Source organism: Oncorhynchus gorbuscha, linkage group LG03, assembly GCF_021184085.1.
Source record: "Oncorhynchus gorbuscha isolate QuinsamMale2020 ecotype Even-year linkage group LG03, OgorEven_v1.0, whole genome shotgun sequence".
Lineage (NCBI taxonomy): Eukaryota > Metazoa > Chordata > Actinopteri > Salmoniformes > Salmonidae > Oncorhynchus > Oncorhynchus gorbuscha.
In genome coordinates, this window is record NC_060175.1 from 90,769,257 (window position 1) to 90,795,853 (window position 26,597).

The 26,597-nt window shown below is 39.8% G+C and overlaps 1 protein-coding gene across 3 annotated transcripts; it reads left to right on the plus strand.

Moving 5' to 3' along the window:
* On the plus strand, nucleotides 1-26,597 carry LOC124032189 (adipolin-like). Of its 3 annotated transcripts, none has more exons than XM_046344386.1 (8): nucleotides 1-1,223; nucleotides 18,080-18,184; nucleotides 18,404-18,515; nucleotides 18,856-19,043; nucleotides 21,128-21,236; nucleotides 21,481-21,574; nucleotides 24,844-24,922; nucleotides 25,143-26,597. In XM_046344386.1, exons 1-8 carry the CDS (start codon nucleotides 1,050-1,052, stop codon nucleotides 25,239-25,241), a joined length of 960 nt encoding a protein of 319 aa, XP_046200342.1. In that variant the 5' UTR covers nucleotides 1-1,049; the 3' UTR covers nucleotides 25,242-26,597. The 3 variants fall into 3 exon arrangements, with proteins under 3 accessions (XP_046200342.1, XP_046200343.1, XP_046200341.1); XM_046344387.1 differs by having other exon boundaries at nucleotides 18,862-19,043; XM_046344385.1 differs by having other exon boundaries at nucleotides 3-1,223; nucleotides 18,853-19,043.

The following is a 26,597-nucleotide window of genomic DNA, read 5'->3' on the forward strand; positions in this document are numbered from 1 at the left end:
GAGAGAGAGTAATGATAAAACTCCACTTTGAGCCTTCCTGTAAGCTCAGTCACAGAGAGAGAGAGCAACATAAAAGAAGTAGAAGATAGGGATAGAGAGCGAGACAGTGTGGTGAAGCAAGCAAGCAACAGGGACCTACCACACACACAGACACAAACACAGTGCTCTCTGAGGTGAAACTGCACATGATTTTGTCACCCCAGAGCAGACGGACTGGGTTGATGAATGGACAGTAGTGATTTATGTACAGCTGGGTGTACTGGACAGAGGAGACCGTGTTGCTAATACCCCTTAAAGTGTATTTTACACCACTTTGAAGTTTTCTTTCCAGAGCTTCTTCTGCGGGGGACCAATTGTATACCCTTCAAGGAGAAAATAATACAAGGAGGACCAAAGGCTAAGAAAATTGGACCATCTCCAACTCCCCTTTTTATTCTATGGCGAGTCCTGTGGGAAACATGTGTGAGGTGGACTGAGGGCTTGAATGCCAAGCAGCAAACTCTTATGAGACTTCCACTGCACCCAGCTATCGGAAAACTATGAGGAGGATCCATTGCTTAGTGTGAGCAAAAGAGGGGATAGAGAACTCTACCATCCACTCCTATCTAACCCCCACACACACACACGCACACAGAGCAGAAAGCATGAAAAATCCCACTAATGGGTTTATTTGCTGTCAGATCTACGCCGATTTGTCATTCGCCGGGACCATTTCACTTGACACATTTCATAGTTGAGTAAGCTGCTTGGCTTTCTGGCTAGAGTTAGCTGTGCTCCAGCTCCAGCAACACTCTGCTGCCAGGCTCAAAGCTCATCGGGAAGAGAGCAGCAGGCAGCCAAATCAGGAGTCCTTCAGCCCTCATAGTCGTTGCAGTCCTCCAGTTTGCACTCTAATCATCTTGTTTAGGGTCCTTACATTTTTGTAATCGGGCAATAGCTTTATTCTTTCCAATCGTTGGACAGTTTGGACAGACCATTGGGCCAGTTGTCCAAAGAGGCTTCTTCACACGGTTCCAGGGATATTTGGGTTGATTCAGTTTGTGTTTAAGATGTGGTGTGGGCCACTGGTTGTGCTGGCTGCGGTGTTCTGGACCCAGTGTGTCCTACTGGAAGGGGTGGATGCCAAGAAGGAGAGGAAGAGGCCGAAGGAGACCCCACCACAGCACACAGAGGCGTACAACACTACTCTCTCCAACAGCGAAGAGGTGGGCGAGAGCACCAAGGTAATGCTTGATTTGAAACTAAAATGTGATCTTCAATTCACCAGTGGCTACCTCCAACCTTTAAGAAGCTTAGGACTATAAGGTTCGATCTGTAAAAAATATGATTCTGAGATAATTAAAGATACGAACCCTCATTGGTTTGTATGGTGTCAGCAATTTTTTATCTAGAATTACTTTTAACTTAACAACATGAATTAAGGTATTTATAGTACTATATAGGTAGAGAACATTGAACAGTACAAGGCTATGTCAATCACTACATTTCAATAAAAATGCAGATAGAACCCTATAGTCCCAAGCCCTCTCTGCTTTGTAGACCCACTGGTGTATTTCAAACCTTATGGCTGAAATATGTATATTTATTCTGATCATACAAGTGCTGAACATAGGAAGAATGATTATGATTAGTATGTGGAATATGTTATTAACTTTATCAGTGGTATTTGATTGTAACTTGATTTTGATTACCTGTTCTGATAATTATCAAAGTACAGATTTAATAGAAAATACAATTGCAGTAGTGCTACCAAAATTGAAACAACATAAAATAGAATAAAATGTTATTGGTCACAAACACATATTTAGCAGATGATATTGAAGAGAAATTATTTTGTTCCTAGTGCTAAATCCTTTGCTAAATCATCTGATTAACCTTGGAATCTATTCCGAGGCAAATACCTGAGCTGGAATGTCTTCCCCCTCAGTTTAAGGAGTGATAATTAACTTGTTATATTATGGATTGCAATGGCTGGTGCTGGCAGATGACATGCTCCAACAGCATTATTTGGACTTGATTCATGTATAATTGGACTTCATTCAGGCTTTATGAATGTATAATCCATGTCAAATCAAAGTTTATTTATTGCATACACAAATTAGCAAATGTTGAAGCAGGTGCAGCGAAATGCTTGTGTTTCTAGCTCCAGCAGTGCAGTAAGTGTCTAACACTACAATACTAATACGAAAAGAAGAAATTATGAAATATCAGAATGAACAATGTTAGAGTCCTGAATAGAAATAAGTGGTGTGTATTGAAAGTGTTGACAATATATTGTATAAGTAGGAAAAGGTATTTACAACAGTAGTTATATAGGAGATGAGCTGTGGAGATTACAGTATGCACATATAGACTGAGTAATCAATTATCTTAATTTCTCTGAGATCAATTTACATTTAAAGAAAATAATATTGCAGGAATGATAATATCTTATCTGTTTCTAACTCCAGAAACATTTTCAGATGAATTAACATTACGTAAACATGACTAAAGTGACCAGTGTTGAATGACTCTAAGGTGCAGTTTCTAAGGTGCAGTGTAGAGTAACAAAATGTTCTATAGAGTGTTCTGTAGAGTGTTCCATAGAGAGAATGAGTGTAGTGATGTGGGCAATTGCCAGCATAGAAGAAGTGTGCCCTACTGGGTCAAGCCTGAGAAAGTGAAGTGTCTCAAATGTGTGAAATCCTAAATGGATGCCTTCCTGAAGAATGTGTGGTATGTGGACATTTAAAGGGTGATCAATGCATCAATTAGTCCTCACTGCAGGGGGCAAGCACCAATTCCCCAGCTTATCAGTTTTAAGGACTGTTTATTGACAAATCAGCACTCAAGAGGGTTTGGATCATCATGAATTAGGGATAAGAAAATGTGACAGTGTAGGCTACATTCTCTAAATGTATAGCCAAAGTATTTATTTAAAGATCAAATATGGACAGTAATTCGGTAGTTTAAAAGGCTTAATAATTTGGCAAATAGATAGAAAAGTAGAGTTTTACACCCAAGTATAATATATAAATAGCTTTGAAATAAACTGATGGAAAAGTTGAAAAAATATTGTTTCCATGTCTAAAAACAGCATTTGACCTTTCACATTATTATTTATTGGTTTATGGCTGGTATTGCATATTTCCAGGGGTTTCCAATGAGGTATTTGTTTTGCTTTTAGCCCACCCATTGTGTTGGCATTCTCAAATAACCCTCGCTGCCCCATCCACTCAATACCAGCCCTCCCTCCCTGTCCAAGATCTACCAGTTTGCCTCTGTTCTGTTTTATTTGCCATAGAGTGAGGTCTTGTTTCTGTATTCTCAAGAAGAAGAAGAACACATTATTCAGCCCTAGCCTGTCTCATTGTGGTCTCGCTGTGTTTATTTGACTTGTTTTGCCCTGTAAAAGCAGAAGGCTATGAAGCATGACCTTGTGTCAACCCCCAGGCTGCTGAAAACGGAGGACTACTGCACCCCACTGGGATATATCTGTTCTGTTCTCTCTCCCATCTATCTCACCGAGCCCAGGGTGGCTCTATCTCCAAAGCCCCCATTCGTCCCTTCCATCTCCCCCATGGTCCAGCAACAGGCCACAGGCAGACTGCCATGATGTAATTCCTGGGAAAGATAGGTGGGCAGATATTTAGAGAGCTTTGGCATTGCTGTTCCCAGCCCATTGATTCTGTCATTCACAGGGCCAGTCTGACTCCGCTGTGTCTGGGACATCCGATAGGGGCGTTGCGGCCCCAAAAAACTGGTGCAGCGTGCCATGTAAGCCCCTCACAAAGCCCTATAGAAAGGGTTCTGAAAGAGGACACCTCGACAAGGATTATCCCCCTGTGCCCCCCCACTTACATTTTTCTCATCTTGTCTCCCACAATCTAAGGGTAATGACATAATCACTCCTAAGACCCTGTGTTATGCCAGATAGTGTCTCGGCCAAATACTGTCACCTCTAGTTGAGGACCCTGGGGTTTAGACTTTACATCTAAGATTAAAAGTGGAGATGTTCAAGCTTGGACAACACAACAAGACTCGTGTAGGCTACATAACACTCCTTTAGGCTACGGAACTTGAGCACATCTTATTGTGCATTTTGTATGGACAATGCATCAGCAAAATATTATGCTATATCATTTTTTAAATGTTTTTTATTTCACCTTTATTTTACACAGTGTGAACAGACAACAACATAGTTACACATGGAGTAAACAATAAACAAGTCAATAACACAGGAGAAAAAAAAGAGTCTATATACATTGTGTGCAAAAGGCATGAGGAGGTAGGTGAATAATTACAATTTAACAGATGAACACTGGAGTGATAAATGATCAGATGGTCATGTGCAGGTAGAGATACTGGTGTGCAAAAGAGCAGAAAAGTAAATAAATAAAAACAGTATGGGGATGAGGTAGGTAAATTGGGTGGGCTATTTACCGATGGACTATGTGCAGCTGCAGCGATCGGTTAGCTGCTCAGATAGCAGATGTTTAAAGTTGGTGAGGGAGATAAAAGTCTCCAACTTCAGCGATTTTTGAAATTCGTTCCAGTCACAGGCAGCAGAGAATTGGAAGGAAAGGCTGCCAAATGAGGTGGATGGATGATCAGTGAGATACACCTGCTGGAGCGCGTGCTACGGGTGGGTGTTGCCATCGTGACCAGTGAACTGAGATGAGGCGGAGCTTTACCTAGCATGGACTTGTAGATGACCTGGAGCCAGTGGGTCTGGCGACGAATATGTAGCGAGGGCCAGCCGACTAGAGCATACAGGTCGCAGTGGTGGGTGGTATAAGGTGCTTTAGTAACAAACGGATGGCACTGTGATGAACTGCATCCAGTTTGCTGAGTAGAGTATTGGAAGCTATTTTGTAGATGACATCGCCAAAGTCGAGGATAGGTAGGATAGTCAGTTTTACTAGGGTAAGTTTTGCGGCGTGAGTGAAGGAGGCTTTGTTGCGAAATAGAATGCCGACTCTAGATTTGATTTTAGATTGGAGACGTTTGAAGTGAGTCTGGAAGGAGAGTTTACAGTCTAGCCAGACACCTAGGTACTTATAGATGTCCACATATTCTAGGTGGGAACCATCCAGGGTGGTGATGCTAGTGGGGCGTGCGGGTGCAGGCAGTGAACGGTTGAAAAGCATGCATTTGGTTTTCCTAGCGTTTAAGAGCAGTTGGAGGCCACGGAAGGAGTATTGTATGGCATTGAAGCTCGTTTGGAGGTTAGATAGCACACTGTCCAAGGAAGGGCCAGAAGTATATAGAATGGTGTCATCTGTGTAGAGGTGGATCAGGGAATCGCCCGCAGCAAGAGCAACATCATTGATATATACAGAGAAAAGAGTCGGCCCGAGAATTGAACCCTGTGGCATCCCCATAGAGACTGCCAGAGGACCGGACAACATGCCCTCTGATTTGACACACTGAACTCTGTCTGCAAAGTAGTTGGTGAACCAGGCAAGGCAGTCATTATAAAAACCGAGGCTACTGAGTCTGCCGATCATCCAGAGTTCACTGAAAATGTGTCCAGTAAAAAACTAATAATATTTATTATGCCAGCTGCAAGCGGTGCTTGGATCCTTTATTTAATTGAATGGAGTTATTATGGTTTGTTCAAATTTCACTTCATCCTCACATCTGTACCTGTAATGTCTTGGAGAAAACAACCTGTTTATGAGAATTACATTATGATGGCAGGAGAACACCACCTTGTATCTTCAAACAAGCCAAACCGTTTATACATTTGCATGTTTTTCTTTTCTCTCATTCAGTGGAAAGTCTTCTTATGATGGCATTCATTTAGCATCTGGCCCAACCCCAGTGAGAGCTGTTGGCAGGGTGCAGCAGACTACATTCCTTCAGAGATTTTCCATTTGAAATTGATCACAGTTGAGGTGTGGAGTGTTGCACTGAGTGAAATCTGGGGAGGTGATACCAAGCAGTAACTTTTTGCACCAAAATCTCTCACAGCACTAGACAAGTTTTTCTTCTAACCTTCGTCATAGCATAGATGGGTCATCATCCACGATCCAATCTATCATGATTTCACTGGCTAGCACAATAAATACAGTGTGAGGGCAGAACTACGGAAACAATATATCAATTTGCCACTTATTTCACTCCTTTCCAAAGTGCAGTGAAATCTGTCAGTGTGGAGCCGCAAAGGGCTCAGTCAGTCATGGCAGTAATGGAGGCAGTCAAGTCAAACATCACGCATAGCTTGTTGAGTAATGGTTAAGCAGTGCCCTGGGGGAGACTTGAGTTTCCCCTCTCTCATCCGAACACCATGCTTAATGAAGGAGTGATTCGGGACCGTTTGGATAGCCCAACACACCGGGGACTGGACCCATCCCACAGGAAACCCTAGGCCCACTAACACACACACACAGGCTGCACACATACACACACAAAATTGGGAACAGAGTTGGAACTGTAAATCGAGTGGGAACAAGGATACCCTTACTGTGTGAGGATGAGGCCTTTCTTATGGGATGTTTTGTTTTATTACACGTCTTAATGACCCTTGCTTACTTAATGCATTACACAATTGATTTATGCACTCATTGAAATCCTGACAGACAGCCATAATACTAATAAACAGCCTTTTGTCATTACATCTGAAATCTACAAATAAAATAAACTGCAAGGACGATATTCCCATTGAGCCACGTTTTGGGTGCCAAAAATACAACATTTCTGTTTTTACATATCAGAGAGGTTCTGTTTGGTTTGGATTTCCTGTCCGAAATCCCTTGATCTCATTTTATGTGCTGGTCATGTTCCTCTACATCAGATTCACATTGGACTCTTGAAAGAAAGCAACATGATTTCACTGCAATCTACCAGAGATTTTAAGTGTATATATTCATGCATTGCATTAATCATAAACAGATGATGATCTGTGCACCTAGTCCAAATGATTGTTAACATCTTGGCAATCGTTGAATTACTTTTAGAGCCTTTGTTGTATTAATACATCAGTCCTATAGACATTTAATAGGTGTTGAAGCGTGGGAGAATTTTGCATGTGTTCTCACATTTGAATTTGCCTTTCATATGACCTATATATACTGTATATACAGTGCCTTGCGAAAGTATTCGGCCCCCTTGAACTTTGCGACCTTTTGCCACATTTCAGGCTTCAAACATAAAGATATAAAACTGTATTTTTTTGTGAAGAATCAACAACAAGTGGGACACAATCATGAAGTGGAACAACATTTATTGGATATTTCAAACTTTTTTAACAATTCAAAAACTGAAAAATTGTGTGTGCAAAATTATTCAGCCCCTTTACTTTCAGTGCAGCAAACTCTCTCCAGAAGTTCAGTGAGGATCTCTGAATGATCCAATGTTGACCAAAATGACTAATGATGATAAATACAATCCACCTGTGTGTAATCAAGTCTCCGTATAAATGCACCTGCACTGTGATAGTCTCGGGGATCCGTTAAAAGTGCAGAGAGCATCATGAAGAACAAGGAACACACCAGGCAGGTCCGAGATACTGTTGTGAAGAAGATTAAAGCCGGATTTGGATACAAAAAGATTTCCCAAGCTTTAAACATCCCAAGGAGCACTGTGCAAGCGATAATATTGAAATGGAAGGAGTATCAGACCACTGTAAATCTACCAAGACCTGGCCGTCCCTCTAAACTTTCAGCTCATACAAGAAGAAGACTGATCAGAGATGCAGCCAAGAGGCCCATGATCACTCTGGATGAACTGCAGAGATCTACAGCTGGGTTGGGACACTCTGTCCATAGGACAACAATCAGTCGTATATTGCACAAATCTGGCCTTTATGGAAGAGTGGCAAGAAGAAAGCCATTTCTTAAAGATATCCATAAAAAGTGTCGTTTAAAGTTTGCCACAAGCCACCTGGGAGACACACCAAACATGTGGAAGAAGGTGCTCTGGTCAGATGAAACCAAAATTGAACTTTTTGGCAACAATGCAAAACGTTATGTTTGGCGTAAAAGCAACACAGCTCATCACCCTGAACAAACCATCCCCACTGTCAAACATGGTAGTGGCAGCATCATGGTTTGGGCCTGCTTTTCTTCAGCAGGGACAGGGAAGATGGTTAAAATTGATGGGAAGATGGATGGAGCCAAATACAGGACCATTCTGGAAGAAAACCTGATGGAGTCTGCAAAAGACCTGAGACTGGGACGGAGATTTGTCTTCCAACAAGACAATGATCCAAAACATAAAGCAAAATCTACAATGGAATGGTTAAAAAATAAACATATCCAGGTGTTAGAATGGCCAAGTCAAAGTCCAGACCTGAATCCAATCGAGAATCTGTGGAAAGAACTGAAAACTGCTGTTCACAAATGCTCTCCATCCAACCTCACTGAGCTCGAGCTGATTTGCAAGGATGAATGGGAAAAAATTTCAGTCTCTCGATGTGCAAAACTGATAGAGACATACCCCAAGCGACTTACAGCTGTAATCGCAGCAAAAGGTGGCGCTACAAAGTATTAACTTAAGGGGGCTGAATAATTTTGCACGCCCAATTTTTCAGTTTTGATTTGTTAAAAAAGTTTGAAATATCCAATAAATGTCGTTCCACTTCAGGATTGTGTCCCACTTGTTGTTGTTGATTCTTCACAAAAAAATATAGTTTTATATCTTTATATTTGAAGGCTGAAATATGGCAAAAGGTCGCAAAGTTCAAGGGGGCCGAATACTTTCGCAAGGCACCATATATATATATATTTTTTTTTCCTTCTCATATTTTGTGCTTTTCTACTTACGACTGGTTTTTAGTACCTCATAAAGTAAGTGAGCAGAGTACTTCCACAAGGACAGTGCTTAAACCAAACATAAATGAGCACTGTATTTATGTGGCAGAGTGGAACCACAAATGAGTGCATAAAGAGAAGATCTCATGAGTATCTATCTACCTGGGGCATAACTCAGACCTGGGCTCAAATACTATTTGAAATCTTTCAAATACTTTTAGTGTTTGCTTTAGCCTGTCTGAACTGCCCGGTTGGCATTATCTACATAGTTGGGACTATTGGTTCTGTTGCAATTGGCAAGCTCAATCAAGGACAGGTCAAGTATTTTCAGAGCTTTGTGATTCCTGTCTGTAAATGAAAAACACTTAATGAATTAAATATATTAATATTAATCATTTGAAATTATATTAAATTACATTTGAATCCAGGTCTGGCATACTGGTAGCTCAGTTTTCAGCTTGATATCGATGTGGAGCCAGAGTCATTTTTGAATGGTTTCTATCACCTACCACAGATACCTGGGGAAAGAGCCACCACTGGAGCAATGTGAAGACTATAATTTGTACACAAAGCAGGTGTGACAGCAATCAGACTCTCTTCAGCTTTTAGACTTTTAATGTTGAGAGCAAAGCACGATTATTATTCCCTAGGAGATTTCATGAATACATTTGACTGTTTTAGTAGCTCTCGTACACTGCAAAGGAATGCACACTCAATGTATACAGTATATGGCGTGTTGACACTGTAGCAGTTGTTTTGTGGAAACAAGGAAAAGATAACACGAAGGCTACGCTATAGGAATATGTATACGTGCAGCATACGCACACATAGTGGGATTTGAAATTCCCTTGATCCTTTACAGTTGTATCATTTTATAATTTGATAGCAAAGGCTCTGACTAAGGTCTTGAGGCCAATACTTAAAGCTTAAAAAAGAGCAGTGATACAAGCAAGAGTAATGTCCAGGTTTCTTATTTTTTCTCATAATTTGGTTGCCCCCTCAAGATTTAAAGTGGAGTGTATGTTTCTTGTGGTTTATATGCATAGACCTACACTTTGCTCATGTCCTTAACAACTTGTGTGTGACATATCTACAAAGTTAAAGTGCAGGGTGTGTGCAGTGTGCACCAGTTGCGCCGATTGCATGTCTAACCATATTTAGCGTTGTGGTAGTAAATCCTCTGTCTGTGAGGTGCATCAGGGGAGGGCCGGGATGGATGGGATATTCTTTAGGAGGAAACGTGGGTGGATGCATGACAGTGGGCAAGTGCGCAGGTTCTCCCTAGCCTAGCTCTAGCTGCAGCATGAGAATCCCTGCCTCTCTGGATGGGCTAGGCCCTAGCTGCATTAGCCTCCCCCACCTTGCATGGATGACTGCACAGGGGCTACAACGACTTAAAAACAAGAGATTAGGGACTCTTCTCCATCATCCTGTCCCACGTCAAACTATAGCGGTACCTCTACCTGTTTACACAACATGCTAGCAACATGAGCAATAATCTTACAAGCTTATTTTTTAGAGTGACTGTTGCACCCCGCTCTCACTGTTTGCAGGTGTTATTGCAGGTGTAGCAAAATGCTTGTGTTTCTAGCTCGAACAGTGCAGTAATATCTAACAAGTCATATCTAACAATACACAAATCTAAAGTAAAGGACTGGAATTAAGAATATATAAATATTTGGACGAGCAATGTCAGCGCTACATACAGTGGGGCAAAAAAGTATTTAGTCAGCCACCAATTGTGCTAGTTCTCCCACTTAAAAAGATGAGAGAGGCCAGTAATTTTCATAATAGGTACACTTCAACTATGACAGACAAAATGAGAAGAACAAAAATCCAGAAAATCACATTGTAGGATTTGTAATGAATTTATTTGCAAATTATGGTGGAAAATAAGTATTTGGTCAAAAACAAAAGTTTATCTCAATACTTTGTTATATACCCTTTGTTGGCAATGACGGAGGTCAAACGTTTTCTGTAAGTCTTCACAAGGGTTTCACACACTGTTGCTGGTATTTCCTCCATGCAGATCTCCTCTAGAGCAGTGATGTTTTGGGGCTGTTGCTGGGCAACACAGACTTTCAACTCCCTCCAAAGATTTTCTATGGGGTTGAGATCTGGAGACTGGCTAGGCCACTCCAGGACCTTGAAATGCTTCTTACGAAGGCACTCCTTCGTTGCCCGGGCAGTGTGTTTTGGATCAGTATCATGCTGAAAGACCCAGCCACGTTTCATCTTCAATGCCCTTGCTGATGGAAGGAGGTTTTCACTCAAAATCTCACGATACAAGGCCCCATTCATTATTTTCTTTTCACGGATCAGTCGTCCTGTTCCCTTTGCAGAAAAACAGCCCCAAAGCCTGATGTTTCCAGCCCCATGCTTCACAGTAGATATGGTGTTCTTTGGATGCAACTCAGCATCATTTGTCCTCCAAACACAACGAGTTGAGTTTTTACCAAAAAGTTATATTTTAGTATCATCTGACCATATGACATTCTCCCAATCTTCTTCTGGATCTTCCAAATGCTCTCTAGCAAACTTCAGACGGGCCTGGACATGTACTGGCTTAAGCAGGGGGACATGTATGGCACTGCAGGATTTGAGTCCCTGGCAGCGTAGTGTGTTTCTGATGGTAGGCTTTGTTACTTTGGTCCCAGCTATCTGTAGATCATTCACTAGGTCCCCCCGTGTGGTTCTGGGATTTTTGCTCACCGTTCTTGTGATCATTTTGACCCCACGGGGTGAGATCTTGCGTGAAGCCCCAGATCGAGGGAGATTATCAGTGCTTGTATGCCTTTCACTTCCTAATAATTGCTCCCACAGTTGATTTCTTCAAACCAAGCTGCTTACCTATTGCAGATTCAGTCTTCCCAGCCTGGTGCAGGTCTACAATTTTGTTTCTGGTGTCCTTTGACAGCTCTTTGGTCTTGGCCATAGTGAAATTTGGAGCGTGACTGTTTGAGGTTGTGAACAGGTGTCTTTTAAACTGATAACAAGTTCAAACAGGTGCCATTAATACAGGTAACGAGTGGAGGACAGAGGAGCCTCTTAAAGAAGAAGTTACAGGTCTGTGAGAGCCAGAAATCTTGCTTGTTTGTAGGTGACCAAATACTTATTTTCCACCATAATTTGCAAATAAATTCATAAAAAATCCTACAATGTGATTTTCTGGATTTTTTTCTCTCTCATTTTGTCTGTCATAGTTGAAGTGTACCTATGATGAAAATTACAGGCCTCTTTCATCTTTGTAAGTGGGAGAACTTGCACAATTGGTGGCTGACTAAATACTTTTTTGCCCCACTGTAGACTAGAATACAGTAGATAGAATACAGTATATCCATATGAGATGAGTAATGACACGTGTAAACATTATTAAAGTGCCAAATGTTCCAATTATTAAAGTGTCCAGTGATTTCAAGTCTATGTATATAGGGCAGCAGCCTATAATGTGCTAGTGATGGCTATTTAACAGTCTGATGGCCTTGAGGTAGAAGCTGTTTTTCACTCTCTCGGACCCAGCTGTGATACATCTGTACTGACCTCGCCTTCTAGATGATAGAGGATGGCAGTGGCTCAGGTGATTGTTGTCCTTGATGATCTTTTTGGCCTTCCTGTGACATCGGGTGCTGTAGGTGTAAATGTACATGTAAATGAAAACAAGCTCAGAGTTATGGGCTATACCGGTATGCCTATAGAAGAGCCAGCAATGGAGTGCTGTTCAAGATGCAGATCTTAACAGTTGTGTTTGTGTCTGCATCGCAAATGGCACCCTATTTCCTACTTGCATTTGTAATGCAGACTGTGTTTTGGATGGAATGTTGCCTTCCCCAGGGAATATTTCCCTCCCTTTATTGGAGCAAATCAATTCTACTTAATTTCATCAAACAAACTGTATCACATACATAAGGATTATCCATTTTTATTTTTTATTTTACCTTTATTTAACCAGGCAAGTCAGTTAAGAACAAATTCTTATTTTCAATGACGGCCTAGGAACAGTGGGGCAGAACGAAATAGAAAAACTGTCAGTTATATTTAATCTAGTTCCTATTCAGGATGGCACAAAGTAAACTATGTTCTTACTCACATACCTTTATATCAGCACATACAGCACATGAACAAAGTGATCCCAGCTGTTGTTTGAGTGCCATCCAGGGGCAGAACGACATATCGGGGATTTGAACCCACAACCTTCCGGTTACTAGTCACACGCTCTAACCACTAGGCTACCCTGCCGCCCCATTGTGCCTCAAACAAACTGTTTCCTGAATTATCATGATGATGATGTTTAATTGTCACATCAACTGGATGAGCACAGGGAAATGTGTTGTTTTACAGGGTCAGCCATAGTAGTATGACGCCCCTGGAGCAAATTAGGATTAAGTTCCTTGCTCAAGGGCACATCGACAGATTTTTCACCTTGTCGGCTCGGGTATTCAAACCAGCTCGGCTACCTGCCAACCTGGACATGGACATAATGAAGTTATAATTCAACGGCTACATCATTTTTGTAAAACTCAAATTCCATAATACATGTGTAACGACAGTTTTACTACACAGGTAGTACAGCTCTGCAAGCTTACGTGCAATGTCCATGGTATTGTAGATGTATGTCTAAACTGAAAACTGTGATGTTTTTTCATACTGTCATTGTGGTTATATATTTGTAAGTAAAGTGAATTGCCTTATCAGAGTTGGTGCCTGTAGCAGTAGATATCACAATCTCAGTTGGAATAGAGCCCCCACCCCCAACAGTGTTTGATGTTCTGAGTAGTACCTTCAGTTTAACACCTTAAGAATGTCTAACACATTTCCCCAAATTGCCACTGGAGTGGTGTGCTCTCACAGCTGTTGAAAGACACAGCTATTGGATGGCACACAACAGCCGGGATCAAAGGGAAGAACAGACTGATACCTGTATCTATCCTCTACTCACTTTGTTCATGTGCTGTACGTGCTGATATAAAGGTATGTGAGTGAGAACATAGTTTACTTTGTGCCATCCTGAATAGGAACTAGATTAAATATAACTGACAGTTTTTCTATTTCGTCATGCTATGATTTTCATTTCTCTGTGTAAAGACCTTCATCTAGGGCATATTCAAGATAGTTTCACTGAGGTACAATGAATCATAATTTCTTATCAAGCTGTGGGAAGCATCACCACCTATCATCACTATTGGATGTAATGGTAGCAAAAATATGGTGCCCACCTGTGTGTGAAGCCCGATCAATGAAAGTGAGAATAAAATTCCGATCTTAAAATCCTCATGAGGTATTGCTTTATTGCTATGCTACTGTAGCAACTCTCATGATATTTTGTGTTACACACTGAATAAAAGTGACAAAAAAAGTTGGAACAGTGATTTGCGCAATAATGTTTTTTAGTTTGAATAACAGTAATAATTATCTTGGTTACAGCTGGGCCGACTTCATAAAATTGAGAAAATCCTTTAGGGCACGGTTTTAATCGCTTAATTACAATGGCGTGTGCTAACAACACAAGACGATAACAAGCAGAACGAGAGGGCTGCTTTCCTGGCAGTGCTATGCTGACGTTTTTATTATCACACAGGGTATAGCTAAGATACACTACCAGTCAAAAGTGTGGACATACCTACTCGTTCCAGGGTTTTTCTTTATTTTGACTATTTTCTACATTGCAGAATTATAGTGAAGATATAAAAAATAAAAAAAACTATAAAATGACACATATGGAATCATGTAGTAACCAAAAAAGTGTTTTGTATTTGAGATTCTTCAAAGTAGCCACCCATTGCCTTGATGACAGCTTTGCACGCTCTTGGCATTCTATAATATAATAATAATAATAATAATACTCTCAACCAGCTTCATGAGGTAGTCACCCGGAATGCATTTCAGTGAACAGGCGTGCCTTGTTAAAAGTTACTTTGTGGAATTTCTTTCCTTCTTAATGCGTTTCAGCCAATCAGTTGTGTTGTGACAAGGTAGGGGTGGTATACAGTTGATAGCCCTATTTGATAAAAGACAAAGCCCATATTATGGCAAGAACAGCTCAAATAAGCAAAGATAAACGACAGTCCATCATTAATTTAAGACATGAAGGTCAGTCAATACGGAAAACCTCAAGAACTTTGAAAGTTTCTTCAAGTGCAGTCGCAAAAACCATCAAGAGCTATAATGAAACTGGCTTTCATGAGGACCACCACAGGAAAGGAAGACCCAGAGTTACCTCTGCTGTAGAGGATAAGTTCATTAGAGTTACCAGCCTCAGAAATTGCAGCCCAAATAAATGCTTCACAGAGTTTAAGCAACAGACACATCTCAACATCAATCTGTTTAGAGGAGACTGCGTGAATCAGGCCTTCATGGTCGAATTGATGCAAAGAAACCACTAATAAAATACACCAATATGAAGAAGAGGCTTGCTTGTGCCAAGAAACATGAGCAATGGACATTAGACCGGTGGAAATCTGTCCTTTAGTCCGAGTCCAAATTTGAGATTTTTGGTTCCAACCGCCATGTCTTTGTGAGCCGCAAAGTAGGCGAACGGATGATCTCTGCGTGTGTGTGGTTCCCACTGTGAAGAATGGAGGAGGAGATGTGATAGTGTGGGGGTGCTTTGCTGGTGACAATACCTTTGATTTATTTAGAATTCAAGGCGAAGCATGGCTACCACAGCATTCTGCAGCGATACGCCATCCCATCTGGTTTGCACTTAGTGGGACTATCATTTGTTTTTCAATGACCCAACACACCTCCAGGCTGTGTAAGGGTTATTTGGCCAAGAAAAAGAGTGATGGAGTGCTGCATCAGATGACCTGGCCTCCACAATCACCCAACCTCAACCCAATTGAGATGGGTTGGGATGAGTTGGACCGCAGATTGCAGCCAACAATTGCTCAGCATATGCGGGAACTCCTTCAAGACTATTGGAAAAGCATTCCAGGTGAAGCTGGTTGAGAGAATGCCAAGAGTGTGCAAAGCTGTCATCAAGGCGAAGAATCTCAAATAAAAAATGTATTGGTTACTACATGATTCCATATGTGTTATTTCAAGGTTTGATGTCTTCACTTTATTCTACAATGTAGAAAATAGTAAAACTAAGGAAAAACCCTTGAATGAGTAGGTGTGTCCAAACTTTTGACTGATGCAGTATATAATTATAAATTGCATGTTTGGGCTTACTTGAGTTGGTCTGAAAAAAACACGTAAGATGATCTACGTATGACATCAATATGAAAGGTGCAGAAGAGGTGCAGTTCTTTTGAGTCCTCGGGTATTAACAGTCAAGCGTAGCGTTAAGCTCCTTGTTTTGTGCCTTACTCTGTTGTCAATGTTCAGCGTGCATCACTTCAATCAAGTGGTGATTGTCAGTGTTTAAATCATCACACTCATCATTAAACTTGTAAAAGTGTAGCTTATGGAATATATGTTATAAGATTTAATTTTACACCATGTCAAATTCAAAATATTTTTTTATGTGCTCTTGTAAGGTTAAGTATGAAAGTGAGAGATATTAAGACAGAATTTATATGCAACATGAATGGTAAAATAAAGAAAATGATTCAGTATAATTTAACTGGCTGTGTTGCAGTGTTGTGGAAAGAATGTGGCAGATTATGCAGTAACAGTATCTTTGGCTTGACAAAATCTGTCTGCCTTTTATCTGTCGCCAGGCTTCAAAAGCACAACAAAAACCCACAGACATCCAACATGCAGGAGGCACTGTGTTACTTAACTTGTTTATTTTGTCTGCTGTCACAAGGAAAGAGAAAAGGGAGAAGACACAGAGAGAAAAAAAGAAAAAAGAAATGAAACCTTTTTCATTCTAGAATATTGAAGACGAGACAAACAATGGGTTACTTTGTTACTGTTGAATATAACGAAGGGTGAGTCTCTATTTCTGTGAAGAAAAGGCGGCATGTTAGTTTTGCAGATAAGTGATCCGTGTCCTCCTGCCAAACCTAAACAAATTCCATTTCAGACAGCTCACCTTCATGGCTCGTCCTAATCTCCTCTTCTATCTCCGCCACAGTCACTTGACATTTGGGGAGGAGGAAGGAGGGCTTTGCTTGGGGAGGATTCAAGGCATTTGCGGTTATTGGAATTCACACAGCTAGGGTTAGAATGATTGGGTGGCAGAGGCCTTTCATTTGGATCAAGGTAATATGTCAGGAGTTTTTTTAATCACCAAAAGGATGACATCATCACACATTCAGAACCCTGCATATCAAGCAAAGGTCTACAATCATCATCACTAGCATAAGGCAATGAACTTTACTGGCATGTCAATTTCAACAGCCACTGTTGACTTTTATGGCATGCCACTGTATTTATTATCATATTCAATACGGTCATTACACTCCTGATATACTGTAAGTATGTTTGTAGGTATAGGGGAAAGTGTTGTTGGTTGTTTAGAAATGTTGTTGTAGACTAATTGGGCAATAAAATAGCCCATGGATAGAGATGTTTTACATGGTCCTGAATACACAGTATGATCATGGAAATGACCATGTGTTGAACAAAAATCCCTTGAGACGTCTTGTTTATTTTCCTCTGACCCTATTGGGCAAATAATAATTGACGTGGCACCTGAGTGAATTATCTGGAGAGAAAAAACAAGCAAAAAGGGAAAGTCTTGGACAGAAAAAGTGACTGAACATAGTTGGCAAAGTGAAAGGTATGACATAAAAAGGCTTTTTCTCTCTCTCTGAAATGGCATTAGACCGGCAAAGAGAGACAGGGAGAGAGAAAGAAAGAGAGTTCACTTCATAGTGTGACCTGCCTTGATGTCTGGCACCATTTAATAGTATCTTACGGCAAGATTTTCCAATTATGGTTGGTAAGCAGAAAATATGACTCTGGATTCAATTACTTAGTTACAATACTTTGCATTGTGTGACAGTGGGGCGAAATGATTCCAGCCTGAAACATCTGATGAATCTTGCAATTAACACTGCTCTCCTCAAAGAGCATTTGTTATTGAGGAATACGAACACAGTGTAACAGTTTGGGGCTAGCTTGATTCTAAGTACATTCTGCCCGCACCCTTTTTCCCACTTTATTTTACTAGGCACTTGTTTAGTTCTCACTATTAATAAGCCAGGTTAATTCAACTACATCTGGCTCTCCATGGTGTCTCATTGATTCATAGTAGGCCTGTGTTCAAAGCCTAATCCTAAATGCCAACATGGTATTCATTCATTCAACTGTGTTCATTCCAAAATCAGACCTTTAAAAGTGGTCTAATATTGGGAGTCCAACCGTGTCCCATGCCATCTTCTGTTTAGATCCAGCTATGCCGTCTATTTGAATGAAAAACATTTCATGGGTTTTCTCTCTCATGTGTCTTATAGATTCCTGACAACCAGAGAGTAGATCCCCTGGGATCATGGATGGACTTTGTGAAACGACCCGTAGACAACTTCCCTGGGAAATGCCGCAAACGCAAAAGGCCACTGGTAAATATAACAATGTCTTCAGTAGTGGTTCAAATAAGCTAGCTGATCAAGCACTGGTCCGTTCATTACATTGGTCACGAAGCATCTAGTACGATACATAAGTCGAATATTGATATTTTTAATATTGAAACAACTTTCTGTGTCAAATCATGTGTAGAGTATATGTATGATGATCCTATATTATTATGTGATGTGTTATTATTTCCCGATCTCTGTCAGCCAGGACCACCAGGCCCTCCTGGTCCTCCAGGCCCCCAGGGGCCTCCTGGATTCCCCGGGGCAGAGATCACCCAGGAGGTCCTCCTCCAGGAGTTCAAAGAGATGATAAAAGGTAATATCATATAAAGACATAAAATGTCATATAAAGACACAACATGTTACAAGGTCTGATCTGGTCCTTCGCTGAGTATAAAATTACATGTTGATTCCAAAATATTGGTGATTGATCAACTGCTACTGCTGATGGATCATTGTTTCTGTGAAGGCTGAAGTAGTTCATTAGTAACTGACCATCCGGGGTAGATATCAGGTCTGAGTGACTGCAAACTCACTACTCTATTGCTGTACTGTAGTACTCATAGAAAGTTGTTCCTATAGTTCAAAGTCAAGTCCATGTTCTTGTCATCTTTCTAGTTGAGATTTCCATATTCCTTCTGTGTTTTCACCAGAAGCTACAGAGAGGAGAGCTGCTGCAGTGGACAAGCAGACTAGTACCAGTCCTAGTCAGATACCCATGGCCCTCATTGCCCTGGAAGGAATGACCTCTTACAGGAGGATAGAGGAAGCCTTCCACTGTAAACTCATAGGACCTGTGGTTGTCGACAAGAAGACACTGATGGAGCTACAAAACTTTCAGACGGTACATTTTGGAGGAACAATTGAGAACAATTGTAAAGAATGTAGGAGTTTGTGAAGTATTTGGTCACCCCCTTGACCATCTTCTTTATCCTCTTGTCTTACTCACCATTAAGCCGTCTATTAATCTCCACAATCACTTTTCTTTCTTTCTATTTTCTTTCTTTTAACTTTGTTTTAAACGCAGGTTTGAAGTTTTAACCAGCAATGATTCTGGTTATATCCACCTGATGTATAAGAATGAAGCCTGGAATCTTAAGGGATCACCCCTTCCCTAAAGTCTGACAAAGCAATACCATGCTTTGAGTTTAGACTGGCTTCTTAGTCCTTAGTAAAAAAATATCTCCTTTACAACGCTCCACATCACTTTCTGGGTGGTATACAAAAGGCACTCTGTCTGTGACTTGGAATATGGTGCGGAGTGGACAAAAATAGACACGGTTTGAAACGGCATGATGTAGAGGAAGAACTATTCCCTGGGACATTCTGAGGCGGGAGGTTAAGATTAGACAAAGCAAATCAAAAATATTCATCACATAGACAGGTTACAGCAGGTTAAAAATAAATAAATTCATCAACATAATGTTTTTAATGAAACATTATATACAACGGGTTACCAACATATCCATATAATGATTGACATATTTTCATAAAAAATGTTATTTTGATGAATTTATTCATATTATTTCATCCTTCCACAAGATATAGTCCCGATACAAATCTAGGGTTGCTACCCAAGCCGGCTGGTTGTTTGTTCTATCGTTTCGGATGCAAGAGGTGTGACCCAGTCGTTTAGTCTTTTTGTTCTGTATCTACAGTGCCTTGCGAAAGTATTCGGCCCCCTTGAACTTTGTTTGGCACCATTTTCAGTTTTTGATTTGTTCAAAAAGTTCGAAATATCCAATAAATGTCATTCCGCTTCATGATTGTGTCCCACTTGTTGTTGATTCTTCACAAAAAAATACAGTTTTATATCTTTATGTTTGAAGCCTGAAATGTGGCAAAAGTTCGCAAAGTTCAAGGGGGCCGAATACTTTCGCAAGGCACTGTATGTGTCATAACCCAGTCGTTCGTTCTAAATGTTCCATTGTCATACTAGCTGGCAATATTCTTATCCCTTACTTGCTAGCTAGCCAACTATGGTCAGAATAACAGCAAAGTAGCTGCATTTGCATTTGTTTAAGCTGTTTTCTAGTGACATTTATTTGGATACATCCATAACAATGAGCTAATGATGCGCGATTTCTAATGTGCTTACACGTCAGGATACTGTTGTTCAGAAGAGTCAGACAACAACGCAATCACTTCAAACTGAAGCTGGAAAGACTGCAAACTAGCTGCACTTCATTTCGTTTTACCTGTTTTCTATTGATATTTCTTTGTATATATTCATAAAAATGATGCCAGCTGATTCATGATTTAGACTGGCTGAGAAAAGCTGCCTGTCTGTCTGTCTGTCTGTCTGTCTCATCCTGACTCCCGAGACATTCATTACTATGGGACAGCTGGAGATCGAATTTGAATATTAAAACAATGTTGCAAAATGTCGGAGAGACAGACAGCAAGGTTTATACAAATCTCCGCTGTTGAAAACTAAAAAAACTGTTAGTCTAAAAGAAATGTGAGATAATGTCTAGATGCTTTTATAGTGGAGATCAAGTTTATAAATTGCCTGGCTGGGCTGATGAGACAGTGGATTGCGCAGTCAGAAGGACCAGAGTAAATTTTAACGTCATAGATTTAGCAGGTGGTAACTTGTGGAATAGACACCGGCTGGAATGCGGTTTTCACCAATCAGCATTCACAATTAGACCCACCCATTGTATAAATAGTAATAATGGACTGTGTTACACTGTATTTACGTATATAAAGTGGGTAGTGACTTAGTCAGGCAACGGAATAAATAACTAGTATTCCAATGTCTGTTGGAAAAATTTGGATTATTTGCTCGGGTGTTCCCTTTGGCAGACATACATTTACATTTTGTAGCTCCTCGATTCACTTTAGCTAGATATCAATTGAGCCCAAATGATCTGTGAGTCATTGTACAACTCCATTCTGCAAGTCACATTGTATTTGTCCTTCCAGCCTCCTACTAAAGGTGCCTTCCTCCGAGGGACAGGAATGGACCAATCCACAGGACGATTCACAGCTCCCGTTACAGGGATCTACCAGCTCTCTGCTAATGTTCATATTGGTAAGGAATGTTTTTCTACTTTAGGGCAACCCAAATATCAGGGAATCATCTTGGGAAATGTATTGATTTGGAAGTTGGATATCAAATATCAAGACAATGCATGAGGGGCGTTGAGGCACAATTTATTCAGAGATCTTGCTAAAATATTGTACATCTTCAGAGGACTCTGTGACCTTTTCTTCAGATAGGTGTTTTTGAGCTGGATAATGTATAACCTCAGAGTAACTATGTTTCCTCCCTGAAGACCACAACGAGGTAAAGAGGAGTAAGAGTCAGCTGAGAGCCAGGGATAATGTGCGAGTGCTGATCTGCATCGAATCCCTGTGCCATCGATATACGTGAGTAGGCCTACCCTCAGTCCCAGTCTATTGATCGTCTACCGTTTATAAACAAATCTGTATGATGAAGTTTGAAAATGCCTCCAATATCTAGTCACCCTATGAAACAAACTGAAATGAGTCCACTCCATACGTTTTCACCTTGGCATGAAGACCATATGGTTCTTATTTGTTCCTTCTTATGCAACGCTGTTACATGGAATGAGGTAAAAACTATCCCTGACAAACAAAACAATATCATAACCATTTTTTTCTTTCCCCCAATTAGAGTTAGCTAATCTGTTACTGTCTGCCAGTTCAGGCTTTCTGATGTGTTGTTATGGCATTATATTGACAGCAGTCATTGAATCTGTGCCTGATAATCAGTGTTTAATGCCAGTTTTACTTTTGCTAGTATTTACGAGCTGTTTAAGATGTTGTCTATTATACATTGTGTGGAACCAGTTAGGAATTTCCTGTGTTAAAGTGGAACACGTCTTTAAAGGAAATGTCCTCTCACCCCTTCTCCTGGTCCCTGTCGCCTCTAAATTCTTTATAGACTCACCTTTGACGCCTGGGACACCATGCTGCTTCCAGCACCACAGGCCAGGGTCGTATTAATTTGAGCAAATCGTAGGAAAACATTTTACTATGAAAGAATGGAAAGGAACATTTCTTATTGGACATTTGGTGCCTATTGAACACAACCCTGAATAGAGACATTTTATTTTTGGGATGTGTGAAGGATGAAGAGAACCAACAACACTCATTTGAAGATACCAGAATATTACACACTCGTTTAAAGATACCAGAATATTACACACTCATTTGAAGATACCAGAATATTACACACTTGTTTAAAGATACCAGAATATTACACACTCATTTGAAGATACCAGAATATTACACACTTGTTTAAAGATACCAGAATATTACACACTCATTTGAAGATACCAGATTATTACACACTTGTTTAAAGATACCAGAATATTACACACTCATTTGAAGATACCAGATTATTACACACTTGTTTAAAGATACCAGAATATTACACACTCATTTGAAGATACCAGATTATTACACACTCGTTTAAAGATACCAGAATATTACACACTCATTTGAAGATACCAGAATATTACACACTTGTTTATACATACCAGAATATTACACACTTGTTTATAGATACCAGAATATTGCACACTTGTTTGTAGATACCAGAATATTACACACTCGTTTGTAGATACCAGAATATTACACACTTGTTTATAGATACCAGATTATTACACACTCGTTTAAAGATACCAGAATATTACACACTCATTTGAAGATACCAGAATATTACACACTTGTTTATAGATACCAGAATATTACACACTCGTTTAAAGATACCAGAATATTACACACTCATTTGAAGATACCAGAATATTACACACTTGTTTGTAGATACCAGAATATTACACACTTGTTTGTAGATACCAGAATATTACACACTTGTTTATAGATACCATAATATTACACACTCATTTGAAGATACCAGAATATTACACACTTGTTTAAAGATACCAGAATATTACACACTTGTTTGTAGATACCAGAATATTACACACTTGTTTGTAGATACCAGAATATTGCACACTTGTTTGTAGATACCAGAATATTGCACACTTGTTTGTAGATACCAGCATATTACACACTTGTTTGTAGATACCAGAATATTGCACACTTGTTTGTAGATACCAGAATATTGCACACTTGTTTGTAGATACCAGAATATTGCACACTTGTTTGTAGATACCAGAATATTGCACACTTGTTTGTAGATACCAGAATATTGCACACTTGTTTGTAGATACCAGAATATTGCACACTTGTTTGTAGATACCAGAATATTGCACACTTGTTTGTAGATACCAGAATATTGCACACTTGTTTGTAGATACCAGAATATTGCACACTTGTTTGTAGATACCAGAATATTGCACACTTGTTTGTAGATACCAGAATATTGCACACTTGTTTGTAGATACCAGAATATTGCACACTTGTTTGTAGATACCAGAATATTACACACTTGTTTGTAGATACCAGAATATTGCACACTTGTTTGTAGATACCAGAATATTGCACACTTGTTTGTAGATACCAGAATATTGCACACTTGTTTGTAGATACCAGAATATTGCACACTTGTTTGTAGATACCAGAATATTGCACACTTGTTTGTAGATACCAGAATATTGCACACTTGTTTGTAGATACCAGCATATTGCACACTTGTTTGTAGATACCAGAATATTGCACACTTGTTTGTAGATACCAGAATATTGCACACTTGTTTGTAGTTACCAGAATATTGCACACTTGTTTGTAGATACCAGAATATTGCACACTTGTTTGTAGATACCAGAATATTGCACACTTGTTTGTAGATACCAGAATATTGCACACTTGTTTGTAGATACCAGAATATTGCACACTTGTTTGTAGATACCAGAATATTGCACACTTGTTTGTAGATACCAGAATATTGCACACTTGTTTGTAGATACCAGAATATTGCACACTTGTTTGTAGATACCAGAATATTACACACTCGTTTGTAGATACCAAAATATTTCACACCCATTTTGGGTGATACGAGTACTGTTGTTCACATATTTTTTCCATTTCTGTTTATATAAAATAAGCAAAAAAATGTTTTATGAACGGTAAATATCTCCAGAATATGTAAAGGCCAACAACCTTGCTTCACAACCTGGTATTATCAAAACAAATTATAAATAATATTGTTATGATGGTTACCTTACCCCCCAAAAGTGTGCTCATTGTTGTTGATTTTCCACCCCAAAGCCTCCAGCCTGTCTGGCTCTCCCACACATGAAAATGCAGAGAATGTAAAATGAGCCTCATTGCAATGGCAGTTAACTGAAGACAAACATGATTGATTCACCATAAAAATGCAGCGTTTTCCACTAAACAGGAGCCAGTGGTCTCAACAGGAGTTGTAGGACAAGACTCCACGCCTGCAATATTACTGTCTACAATGCAGACTTCATTAAAGGCTCACTGTAATGATGATGGTGATTCAAGACTCAGAATTAAGCAATGACATGTTTATTTCATGTGTACGAAAACACATTTTGCATGAAATATCATGCAATTCAACAATTTTATTTCATAATGTGTTAGGTGTGTATAGATATAGTAAAGTTATTTTGAACAAACGTAAAGATCAGGTGACAAGATTATGATTACTTAACATTTGTTGTCCGTTTTGCTCTTCATCACAGGTCGTTAGAGATGATTGTTGGATTGGAAAGTAACAGCAAGATCTTCACAGTGTATGTGCAAGGGTTGTTGGAGCTACAGGTGGGCTTACATTTATCAAACTGATCATCACAACGCTTGGCATGAAGATTTTCCAATAGGGTCAAACTGAATATAGAGTAAGATATTGCCCCCCAAAAAGCCTTTAAGAAGTGTTATGAAGTACAATTACTTCTTAACACTATAATGGGTTTTAATATCACTATAGCAAAACAATCAGTCATTATATTCCTGTATTTAAAATGTTATTGTATCTCCTCAGATTGGACAGTACACCTCCATATTTGTGGACAATGGTGCTGGGGCATCCATCACAATACAGAATGGCTCTGACTTCATGGGGATGTTGCTGGGTGTATAGCCTCACGTCCTGCCGTTGGGGCTGGGGGTATTCCTTCCCTCTTCCCATTGGACACCAGGGCCCTGGCAATCCAAGGCATCTGTCTTACCTGTATCTGCTTGGATTACTAACAGATGCTATCTGCCAATCCACATCCATGGAGGAGAAAGCAAAAGGCATGAGCAGCATTTGCAGCCATTGAACTTCTCTACTTGGGGTATCCTGGAAGAACCGTTTTGAAAGCTAAAGGACTGTCTCTTCCCAGACACCATGAATGCAAGCACTCCTATGGGCCAAGAAAGACACTTGTGCATACCAACAGACAATCCTAATAGAAGACTTCACATATTCAAATCACTCAATGAACATTTTGAATTTGAGATAGAAAAGAAGACAAAATCACATACGTATTTTTAATACAGTAATAGCCTGATAGGAAATATGCTATAATGAATATCATTCATGAAATTGAAAGGTTTTTATTAATCTCTTTAATGGAATGGCAGTAGCTAAGAAAGTACAGTGCATAGACTCTGTGAGTGTGTATAAACACTGGATGATGCAAAGATGCTCAGTATGCATTGTACGGTTGCCCCAACTTCTCAGCTAGGGTTGAAGAAATTCAGAAGCATTTAGGAAAATCCAACCAGTAGTTTTTGAAAAAAAGGGAATTTTGGGAAAGTTACCGGAATTTTGCAACCCTATTCTCAGTAAAGTGACCTCTACTGTATGTTCTATCTAGGGGGACTTTGTATGTCTCATGTGGAGTCTACAGCCCACTGAACAAAATAGAGGAAATATTGGCCTCTGTTTGGAACCATTTTGTGGGATTCAAACCCAAACTAAGGAATGTGGTTAGAGCATTGAAATGAAATGCAAGTATGTTGGCCATTCTGTTTCATACCGCTATACAGAGCCTTCAGAAAGTATTTATACCCCTTGACTTATTTCACATTTTGTTACAGCCTGAATTCAAAATGGTTTAAAATGATTTTTTTTCTACACACAATACCCAATAATTACATGTTTTCAGAATTGTTTGCTAATTTATTGAAAATGAAATACAGAAATATCTGTCAAGCTCTGTCAAGTTGATTGTTGATCATTGCTAGACAGCCCATGTTCAAGTCTTATCATTGGTTTTCAAGCCAATTTAAGTCAGAACTGTAACTAGGCCACTCAGGAACATTCAATGTCGTCTTGTTAAATAACTCCAGTGTACTGTACATTTAGCCTTTTGTTTTAGGTTTTTGTCCTTCTGAAAGGTGAATTTATCTCCCAGTGTCTGTTGGAATGCAGACTGAACCAAGTTTTCCTCTAGGATTCTGTCTGTGCCTATCTCTATTCAGTTTATTTTTATCCTAAAAACTCCCTAGT

Excerpts from the sequence above, each read along its gene's own strand:
- LOC124032189 (XM_046344385.1), top strand. The coding sequence starts at position 1,050 with ATGTGGTGTGGGCCACTGGTTGTGCTGGCTGCGGTGTTCTGGACCCAG. Across the intron at positions 1,224-18,079 it reads AGGTGGGCGAGAGCACCAAG|ATTCCTGACAACCAGAGAGT; the intron begins GTAATGCTTGAT and ends TGTGTCTTATAG. Across the intron at positions 18,516-18,852 it reads GTTCAAAGAGATGATAAAAG|AAGCTACAGAGAGGAGAGCT; the intron begins GTAATATCATAT and ends TGTTTTCACCAG.